The sequence below is a fragment of the Cariama cristata genome, unplaced genomic scaffold (assembly GCF_000690535.1).
Source record: "Cariama cristata isolate BGI_N322 unplaced genomic scaffold, ASM69053v1 scaffold3850, whole genome shotgun sequence".
Taxonomy (NCBI): domain Eukaryota; kingdom Metazoa; phylum Chordata; class Aves; order Cariamiformes; family Cariamidae; genus Cariama; species Cariama cristata.
In genome coordinates, this window is record NW_009592842.1 from 199,801 (window position 1) to 211,219 (window position 11,419).

The 11,419-nt window shown below is 37.9% G+C and overlaps 1 protein-coding gene across 1 annotated transcript in view; it reads right to left on the reverse strand.

Moving 5' to 3' along the window:
• The window catches only part of TMTC2 (transmembrane and tetratricopeptide repeat containing 2), a 149,651-nt gene that overhangs the window by 132,846 nt on the left and 5,386 nt on the right, over window positions 1-11,419 (reverse strand). Inside the window, exon 3 of the mRNA XM_009697670.1 lies at window positions 9,884-9,896. Coding sequence (XP_009695972.1) covers window positions 9,884-9,896 — 13 coding nt within the window. The remainder of the gene's footprint in view (window positions 1-9,883; window positions 9,897-11,419) is intronic.

The window sequence follows — 11,419 nt, forward strand, 5'->3', positions numbered from 1 at the left end:
TACTAGTAAACTAGTTGTAGTTCACTAGTGTATGATCTGCCTACTAAATGAATGCATTTCAAAATATGAACGCACACAAATTCCCCTCTGTATACTATGATTTCTAGTGAGTGGGAAACAAAAACATTAAAGTCTCAGCTGTAATTTAAACTATAAATTTAAGATTCAGCTACAGTATGAATTCATATTTTTCTTATTACATTCCATTCTCTTCATCATCTTGTTTTACTTTACAATCTTTATAAACATAAAAATAGGATTAAATTCATGTACATTTTTCTTTGTTTCCCAGCTGCTCAAACTGATCTGTTATTCTTAGAAAATTATTTAGTGACGAAGTCTGCATCCTGGTTTTTGGTGGTTTGATTTTTTGTTTGTTTGTTTGTTTTGTTTTGGGTTTCTGCTTTTTCCAGCCCCTCCTCATTGTCTCTAATGAAGATCTTCCATTTCTTTGTTGCTAACAGTCTTTCTCACTTCACTGTCTTTGGCAACCATTAAATCATTCTGTTTTTCACTGCCCTTGGGTTTCTTCTGAAAGACTTACCTGTCCATGCATTCTTTTATTGCCCTTTTACAAAAGTAATGTTGTTTGCTATTAAAAACGTTTGTTAACTTCACAAGAAAATACTACTTGGGCACAAAATAATGTCTCATGATCCTGGTATTTCCAATCACTTACCCACAACTTTCTGTCATATTTATGCAGCCCCATGACAGCCTTATAGTCTTTTCTGCAACGTATCAAATCTGTATGTCCCTAACAGGCAGTTCAAATAGGATAAAGCAGATTAACTGTGATTCAGCAATAAATTTTGACTTGCATCAAGCATTTCAATGTGATCTTCATCCAAATAAATTTTTGTGCATGTTTTGAAAAATATCACAGCTTTTTAGAGATAGGGCTAAACCTTAAAAAACAAATCTAAACTCCCAGATTAAGGCATATTTACAACAACCCCACACTTGGATATAAGAGAAATCTTCTAGTAGAACAATAATCCTTCAAAGGATTGCCGCTGTTAACTTCAGATGGTAAGTCCTTAGTGTCCAATGGGGTCCCAAACAGTATGCTTAATATGGAAATTGATTAACCAGGCATCAGTGGCGGCGATAGCTGCACTAACATTTCCTATCTGAAGTAGCTATGGGTAAGCATTTAGGATTTATTTACCTGTATTACCCACTGCCAAAACTTTTACCATCCAAAGGTCACAATAGTTTCCAACAAATGAAAGAATTTCTCTCTGCATGGTAGAGAATACACAGTCATCTTTCCCTTTTCTGCTATTTCTCCAACACCTTGAAAAATATCAAGAGAACTTTGTTGCAGATGGACTTTGAAAACCATGCAATATCTTGTTAGAAAACAAAAAGTCTTTTTACCAATGCTTTGACAGTTTAGATCATGTTTAACCAGCCTCCCATTTGTGTGGGAGTATCTCTAGATACTCCCTCTTCAGGCCCAGTCATTTGTGGCCCACACACCAAGAAAACACAGTCAAACAGCAATCAAAGCAAAATTTGTGAAGCAAATCTCAACTAAGAACTTGTGTGATCTTGCAAACAAGTTTGTTAAAAAATGAAGTTTAGCATTAGTTACATCAGAACTAGATTTCAAACTATTTTCACAGCCAGGAAGAACGTCACTATTTCCCACATACAATTAGAGTTGCACCCATGATGGCTTAAGCATATCATAAACGCAGCTTCTATTAGATCATCGAATATCTCAAGGAAAACAACAACCACCACCAACAGCTTTTGAACATGAAGCCTTGCTTCAGGGTTCAATAAGATCTTCACAGGACACCGCACCCAGAAAAAGTCAATAGTCCCATGTTAAAAACACATGACCTTCACTCTTAAGGACAGCACACAGAATAAGGATATAACATTCAAGTGCTGAACTGCTGAAGCTGTCATAATGTTAACTGGACATTTATATGTCTATATTTCTGCCAGCAGCCTATGTAATTCACAATTGGCTGTACCAGCCAGCTAATGGCAGGATATATCAGATCACAAAAAAACTATGTATAGAAAACATGATGTACTTAAATTCCCACAGCCCCTGTCATTAGGAAAAAAACAAAGAAAAAAAAAAAAAGGAAAACAATTTACTTATTTTAGTGCACAGAAAATTGATTTGCCTGGAAGGATTCAACAAAAACTTAAACTATGTTATGACTGAAGATGCAAATACACATTATTGTAAAAAGCAGTTCTAGCACTTTTAGTGAGAAAATTCCTGAGCCGCTTTGCTGCACCTCTTTGTGTTGACAGGCTTGGAAGATGTCTGTTGATGCCAAGCAGCGTGGCTTTAGGACTCACAAAAAGGTTAAGTCTGCAGTGAGTTTTTAGACATGTATGTTGGGGTCTTTTTAAATACCTTTTTATAAAACAAATCTGAGTATTTCAAATTGTTTGTGTATCACAGTAACGTAACATTTAATCAAAATACTGTAACCAAGCCCAGAGCATGAAATAGCAAAGTAGACAATCTGACAGACAGACAGACTTAAAAAGCTCCCCCTGAGGGTTTGAAGCTGTCTGCTACACTACAAGTAAAACAAATAACTGTATTAAAACACGAATTTATTACCCCAGTGAGGCAGTAAGTTGGTTGCTAACCACCAACTGCCACAGAATGCAAGGTCATATATCAAATAAGATTTTATAAAATTTCACTTTTCTTTAATCTGCCAAAACGGATAAGAAAACATACAAACACTGCCTACAATAAGGATAAAGGACAGGTGCTGCATCCTCTGGCTGATAAGAACAGCTTTGCTGATTAATATAGGAATAGTTAGCCTGTACAGATTCCCGCATTTTGGCTTCTATATCATATGCTCAGCTTTTCAGTCAATTCTTCATTTTTTGTCATCATTACTCATTTCTCCCTTTCTTCTGTACGCTTTAGGCAGCTAGTCCAAAGAGCTGGACTTTAGCAGGCACTGAAATGCTTTCATTTAAATATAGAAGGAGGGGAAAAAAAAAAAAAAAAGCACTTTAGTTAGGATTGGTATAGACCTGAAGCTAAAAACACTGAGCATTAAGGACTATTGTCACAGACCACTGTCTTTATTAATAAACCTACTAAATCACTGCTGCTTCAGAATCAGGTTATCATTTCAGACAATTTATTTCCAGTAGGAAACCAGGTTACAACTGAGAGATCTATGCCATGTAGCTATTACACAAATATATCACTTCCTTACTGATGTAGATTTGCAGTCACAAATATGAACAAAGCAGATATTAGTGAAGAAGCTACACTAACACCTGTATCTTCATTATTTCACCCGATGATAGCAGGGGTTATTAGCAGATTATCAGAGCACAGAGGAGCCATCTGGGTACTGCAGAGCCTTGGAGACCAACCTGAGAACGCAAGGACACATCAACCTTATCGTGACTGTGCAATCACGGATTGCTGACAACACACCATATCATGAGCAGGGCAGTGCCAACATAGAAACAGTTATCTGCAAGGACCTAGAGCTGATATAGTACTATATATATCATGGTCTACGATGGAGTGAAAACAATTTTCTAGACTGAAAACTAATGGATTTAAAAGAGGCGTGGTTTTTAAAGTTGCACTTAGAAACTACACATCTTCAAAATGCATCAACACAAAGCCACCAAAACAATAATTAAAATACAGAGATGAATTGCGCTTTTTTTTTTTTTTTTTTTAAGTTTGGGTTACATACAATATGTAAAGTGTAACTGCAGGTAAAAAGTGGGACTGTTTAGAGATCAAGTAATCTGCCACAACTGCAGCCAGCTCACAGTTTTGTCTTACAGTACCCTAATATCAAGTAAGAAGCACAATAAGCACAATTTTCACCATGTAGGGAATTTTTCTTCCCCCTTTTCAAACTTCAGGATTACAGATGAAATCCTGAAAAGATTTACTTTGTAGATTTGCAAAACAGAAAGCAAATGAAAGCTTTCCAAAGTTAATGTTTACCTCTCAATTATTAACACTTCCTTCTGATTCTGGAAGGCCTGAGATGATGATAGTGCTAACTTATTTTGACTACAGGGTGTCCTGATAAAAAGAGGGCTCATAAATACTGAGGTCAAATCACGAACAATGTATAGGTATCTGCCTGGCCAGCTTCTGACTTTGTGCACTAATACCAATCTAGTATCAGGCTGCCAAGGAATCCATCTACTTACGCTGCCTTTAGCCCCATTTTGGCAGTCTGTGCCAAGGTTCCTTAAATTAGCCAGCTTGGATACTTTAACATTATATATTTAACATATATAACTTTAACAATTATATACCATTATCACTAACTGCGTAAGTATGGTACAGATCTACCCTGAGATAAGAGTTTCTTACCACTAAGATCTTTTACAGAAGTTGATTGAAATAATCAATTGATTTCCTCTTCCAAGGAAAGATGTCACTGCCAGAACAAAGATGAATGGACAGAAGGTGGGGTGGGGTTTTTTGGTTTTGAGGCAGGGAGGGTTGGATTCTGGTTTTGTTTGGGATGTTTTTTTTGTTTGAGTTGGTTGGTTTGTGTCACGGTGGTGGTTTTTTGTTTAGCTTGGGGGGGGGCGGGGGGTAGGGTGTAATTTTTTTGTTGTTTTTTTTTTTTTTCCATGTGAAAGATAGGTATGTATGTGAATCAGTAAGAGATCAGAGAAGGTGCAAAAGAGGCAAGGTAAAAAATACACATTATGCAGGTAACATCCCCCTGAATAAGATGCAAGAGGGAGCTTTGCATTGCTAGCTGAAAGGGATTTAGAACTGGGATAAAGATACATAGTTTGGTATGTTTTGTTCTGGAAGAAATTATACTTGGGATTTTCTTTGTAAATAAACAGGACTGCATAATATCGAACTAGGTATTTTTTAATCTATATTCTCAACCAGAATTACCCACACAAAGTCAAGTTCTTGGTTAACAGCTCAAGTCAGAAGAGGTAAAAATATATAATGGTTTAAACAAAAACCAAAAGAAATCACTCTACAAAATTGCTAATGCTGACTTTCCACAGATTTCAAATTACAAGAAGCCAAAAACGCTATGTATAAAGTAGTCCAAAGAAGCAAGAACTAAAGTTAAAAAAATTGGCATTGCTTCTATTTTAAAACTCAAGAGAGCTATTTTGTAGCAGTGTTTTGCCACTTCTAATAATGTCTTTTAAGGAGAAAACTCTCCAAGTAAGAGATAGAACTACAATAAATGAGATTTTAAAAATAAGCTGTAATCTCACAATCCTTACTAAATAAACACTGCTGTTGATGCAAGCTTCATTGTGCTCTACAGCAGCATAAGCTGCCCAGGATACTTTTAAAACATGCAGACTAAAACATGCAAAAAATTTATCCATAACCCCCAAAGTCCTGTTTTCTGGGAGAGAAAGAATTTACAGAGACTCAATACAATTCTACCCTCTCTTTTCCCCTGCTCCCTCATCGCCTTTATTAACTCAATATGCCCCTACGTTCACTTTAAAGACTTCGTTGCTATGGGAATTTATTTCCATATTTTATTGTCAAGGAGAAAAAACAAGATTTTGGTGATTAAATGTCACAGAAGCTCTGAATTTTGCACAACCCAATCACATCTCCAGCCTTAGAAGTAATCTGTGTATGTGTCTGAAAGTCTTACCATTCTGATCATAAAAACGTACATATGTTCCTCCTGGCATTTAAGAGCCAGGTACACAAATTCTCCCTCCCTTCCCCCAAAAGCTTCTGGATAATTTTAACATAATTTCCTCATGTGCATTTTCAATTAGTTTCCTAGAAACTTAAGAACAAAAAATATTTTGTTTTCCCCCTCCTCCTAGCGTGGACTATCTGCAGCATCAAGGGATTCTTCTCTTTTCTAAGAGACATTCAAGGTTAGTGAGGCTAGAAATTTACCTCCTAACAACTGACCCATAAAGTCAGCTACAGGACTGCAAGCCTGGGTTCCTTCCTTCGCCATACCTAATCTACATTGCAGCTGGAAAAAGAAATACAGGCATATGTACAAAATATCATTCGGTTGCTCCAGTAAATATGCCAGAAAATGTTTGCTGCCTTATATCAACCAAACTGGCCGTTTCTACTGTAAATCTCATATATTTGCATTTTCCCTCTTTTTAATATTGCAACTGTCTACATAAATTAATGTTTAGAATCACTCAGCTTGAAAAAAGCGTGCACGTAATCATTAAATCATTACGACTTCAATAAAAATGAGCATAAGCCAGGAAATTCAAAATTAAACCTAATACCAAGAAAAAAAGTCTCCCTCATGGCTCAGGGTTTGTATATGTTTCTGCTCCTTCAAAACATGTTCTCCCAGGTCTGGAATCAGAGCTCACGCTCGTGTACCAGGAATGGCTCTCTCTTGGGTAGGACTCTAGGAAGAAAACTGTCTTTGAAAATAGAGTTCTATCGAACAGACTCAAGCAATGCTTTCCAAATACTACAGTTCTGAAACTTAGATGACTACAGCTAAGATGCGCAAAAAATCAGGAGCCTGATCTTCCCATCCTCTCGGCAGTGTTACCTTTCCCGCATGGGCTGTAACGCACTGCTGGGAGTCAGAACTTGGAGCATCCCGAAGTTGCACCTGCTCCCTAATCTAGTCGATTCTCATCGGGGACATACTTGCAGGTTTTTCTTTTCTGACACTATTATCGGTGCCCAGACTGCTGGGAGCAGACAGTCAAGCTTGCTATTTAGCTGTGAATGACCAAGTGCAATGGGTTCACTCAGTAAAGGTCCCCAGGAGCTAAAAGCATTCAGCACTTCATCAAATCAGGACATTTAGGTGCCTAAACATGACATTAGGAGGCTAATGTAAAGTACTCATGATTGAACATTTGTATGCAAGGCGCAGGTATAAACTTTGTGTGGCATTTAACAAACACAAGGGATACATACTTGATGAATACAATCATGAATGCATGCATTTTAACCAAGACACCAACACAGGTTTAAGCAGAAACGCAGAACTCCTGAAGCAAATCTACACAAAAGGAATTATACCAGGAGACCTTTAACTCATTAAGACATCACTTAGCTTTAGCATCGTATGTTGTTTTTCCTATTTTGTGGCCAGTACCCAGGCAACTGACTCATGGGAGAAGCAGAGCCAGCGGAGAAAGGGACATGGCTTTCCAGCTCATGAACAAACAGAAAATTGAAGATGGGCCAAAGCTGCATGTTTCTTATCCCTCAAAGTTCACAGGTACCCAAGTCCCCTTATCTCAGCATAAAATACTTAATATGTTGACTTAATACTATCGAAAAGCATGAAATTTAACTGTTCTTTAATATTGATATTTTAAATAGGAATATTGCCAGCTGTTAGAAAAACACAGTTTTACAAAGCTTTCTCAATTGGGGAGCTAAAGTCATCACTAAGACAAAGAAAAACGAACACCTACAAATATTCCTAATGTTCTGAAGCACAGTTGTTACACACTAAGGTAAGTTTGGTGCTTTCAACTTGATTCCTTAAATATTTTGAAAACATTAAAAGCTAGGAGAGCAACATTGCCAGATTGATAATATTTGCAAAGATTTTGTAAACTCGAAAGTAGCAAGCCCACCAATATGCTGTAATTAAACAGCACCATGAAAAAGTCACACTGTTCTTGATGTTAGTAATTGGCACATAACCTCAGAATGAAAAATAAGTGCCAACACCAACTGTGCAAAGTCCCTGGAAACTTTTGCACCCTGTGCCTCACAAGAGATCCCTTTTAAGCCCAGGGGAAAAATGGAAGAACACAGCATACTTTGCATGCTACCATGCAGTATAAATCTTAGGCAAGACTGAAAACAGTGACAATCTTTCTCTAGCAAACTAACCTCTCTGTTATATTGAAGGCTCTTCATGTCCTCAGAGTGTCTGTAAATATGAAAAGGCTTCTATTTATTTTTTTTTATTTACTTATTTATTAAAGAAGCCTTTGCCTTTTCCATCTTTGCAGAGAGGCATTCTTAAATATAGGCTCCAAAATACTATTGTAGACTTCAAGTGCGTAGACAAAAAGTAATGCAGATTTTAGTAGCAATTCCAATAAAGACATTACAGATTTAATATTAAAATATAATCCATTTTAAGCCAGTGACTTCAGCAAGACAGCTTACGATTCCTCATTTTAAAAAAAAAAAACAAAACATTTGCTAAATGCGCCTTAGGATGCTGTGTTTGTCATATGTGATCTGTTTCAGTGGTTTCAATCACCCCACGAAAGCATTTTCAGGAAACAACAGCTATTTATACATACTGATGTCCAACTCCGTACCACTCCACTGACATCACAGGGACCTGCAGGAGATCAATATCTCCGAGAAGAAAGATAGTGGAGGCCAGTCTTGCTTTTCTTATTTCAGGATCAAAAGGAAAAGCAGCAAGGAGCTGTGGGAACTACAGGAAACAGCAGTATTAGCTACTTGAAATTGTCAAGAAAAGAAGTAAATTGCAAAAAGCTGCTTTTGTCTATGAAATATCTGCTGGGGGGGAGGGGGAGCGAGGGTCAAGACCGTACAGGCCTCACGCTGCTGCCATCCAGCAGAGTGAAGAGAAAAGCACCAGGCTGGCTCATCTGCAAATATGAGCAATCTATGTGCAGGCACATTCGTCTCAGCATTTCCACAATTTTGTACAGGCTTAACGCTGCCAGAAAAATTAACCCCCAGTTGACCAGTGCAGAATGAGAGATCACAGCTAGGGAACAAACTGTGGCAATGAAGCTCCCAGTCTTTTCCACAGCTCTTGAAATGCTAAAGGTTACCCAGCCCATAAATGTAACATTTAACACCTTAGCGCACCTGAATATGCAGCTCTTGCTAGACAAAATGAACCTGCGAGAGGTCAGGTCATGTTTTGAAGCTGTAAGTTATTTATTATTTTTAATTGGGACAAAAGTAGTCTCAAGGAAAAGTACGTTTACTAAATACCTGACTCCAAGGATGAAGTCTGTCCTGCGAGGGAGCAGCTGCTGCCCTAACAGCCTAAACACTGCCACCCAAAGACAGGGGACTAAGGCTGAACCACACCCACACAAGTGTTTGAGAGAAATAACTTGCAAAATAATAGCTTACCGATCAGGTCTGCCAAAAGTATCCTGGCCTGTGGGGAAGTCCAAGCACAATAAAATTCTTCATATTGTTGAAAATAGGCAGAAAATAAACCGTCAAGCTAGATTTTAAATAGTGATAAAACGTGCCGTAAAACGGCACAACTTGTAGACGGAGAAGAGGTGAAAAACCAGCCAGACTGACTACTGCATTGCTAAGGCTTTAGAGGTCCTCAGAAGAGAATGCTAAAACTGCAAATTTAAATCAAGAGTAGCATTTTATTTTGAAAGTGCTTTCCAAAGCATGATAGTTCTAAAAGTAGCAACTTCAAACAGTAAAGAATGCAGAAAGTGGCTTATTTAAAGTTTAGAGTGTTCTCAAAAATCAGTAGCTTCATCTAATACCCAGCTGGAATCATACATATCACCCACAACTAAGGCTGTTCCAAGACCATAAAAGAAAGTAGCGTTTTATAAAACTTGGTTTGGTGGTTGACCATGCCATCCATGGAGGCCCCAGGTTTACATCATTACCTTAAATAAAACATAGGCCTCCAATAAAATTGCTTTTGCAAAACCAGTACTGTTATAATAGCACAGAAGGTTAGATAATGCATCCTGCAATCCAATTTGTGGTTCACGTTAAGCTATAGATACCAATAACTAATTCCACATGTGAGACAGACCTCCCGGAGGGAAATTTTAATCAAATAAAAGATGGAAAAAGAGAGGTTTCCTTATTTTAGTATAACAAACCCTCTGTACTAACAATATGTTGACTTGGTAAAATGTTACTGTACTGTAGCAGTGGAATATTAGTAGAACATACATCTGGTTTAGTTATTTCTGTAAGGCTGTTTGTACACATAAACCACAGAGCAATAAATATTTTATCATTACATTATATTAAAAATGAGCTTTAAATGCATTTGCCCCATCTTTTTAACTGCTCATGTTGTCCAGCTCCATTCCCATTCAAAAAAAAAAAAAAAAAAAGGAAAGAAGGGCAGCACAGTAGGGTTTGTATTAGCTTTGTACTAGTAATTGGACAGAAGCCTGTGTACCGCAATGTTGATTAATGGTTCTGCTCTCAAGCTGGAGATTGCAAGTACAAAAGAATTAGGCCTCTGAATTTGCATATTTTCTACAATTATGAACTTGATCACAGCTCCCTCCTGTTTTCAGGTTCCCCCCTCCCACTCCTACAGTTCTGGTGGTTTAACTTGCACCAGTCTAGCTGCTGACAGGTACAATCATCCGATACCTATGATACATGACAACTCAATCAATCTGCATACCTGCTATGCAACTTACACTGCAAATGACTCAAGGTCTAAAATGCTGAAAAATCAAACAAAAGCCTAACTATCTTCCATAAGGAATGCTTTGCCCTAGTAAAGCACCACTTTGGGTTTTTTAATTGCTCTCATTTCAGACAACTCATTTACAACCACAATAAATACACTTCCATCAAAACCTGCTGATTTAAAGACAGCAAATACATTCTTGTCAGACAGTCAGACAGAATAAAATGGAGCTAACTAAATGAAACGGGGTCCAGACTGACAACTTTGCCAGTCAGAGCGAGAGCATCACAGCCAGACGGGAATACAAGACTTGGCAAAAGGAAAAAAATCAGCAGCCAAGTTCTACTGAATAACCAATACGCAGATGACAGGGAAAAGAGCTGGATATTTAATAAATAGCTACGATATACATTTTTAAAGTGCATTAAGAATAGCTTCTAAATAAGGGGTAATATTCATCTGCTCTGCTGGTGGGCCTGCTCTGCAACTGCATTGTTCAGAAGCCCTGCCAGTCTACTCAAATCGCACTGGGATGCTGTCACGTACTTGATGTGAAAAAAGTCGGACTCACATGGTAATAAGTGTGAGCCCAGTAAACACTGACTGGTCTTGTGTAGTAGCCACCATTTCGTATTTATTGGACACTCGGCCCAAAGGCAAGAACAAAATGGAAAAAACCAGGCTTATCACTCCAGTGCTATCTCCTGCTATTTGCTAGAGCATTTTTAAAGCTGCTTTTACCAGCTCATCCTTCGCTGCCCATCCTGGAGAAGGTCAGTGATTTTACTATTCTTTAAACATAATTAATCGTGTCTCAGTTTCCCCAGTGGTATATTCTGAAAAAGCTTATAGAAGATGAAAGCCATAGTCTGGCAGCAAGCCAGCCCAGGTCCTTAACCACCCACTCCCTCAAATCCCTCGCTCTCCATTCCTTCTTTCTGCCCTTGTACCTCAGCCTTCCTCTCAGTTTTTGCCAGTACAGCTGTTTGTATGGCAATGATGAGGACTGGATATAACTGAATCGGTATCAGGTTTAAAATAATTCCCAAAGATATATC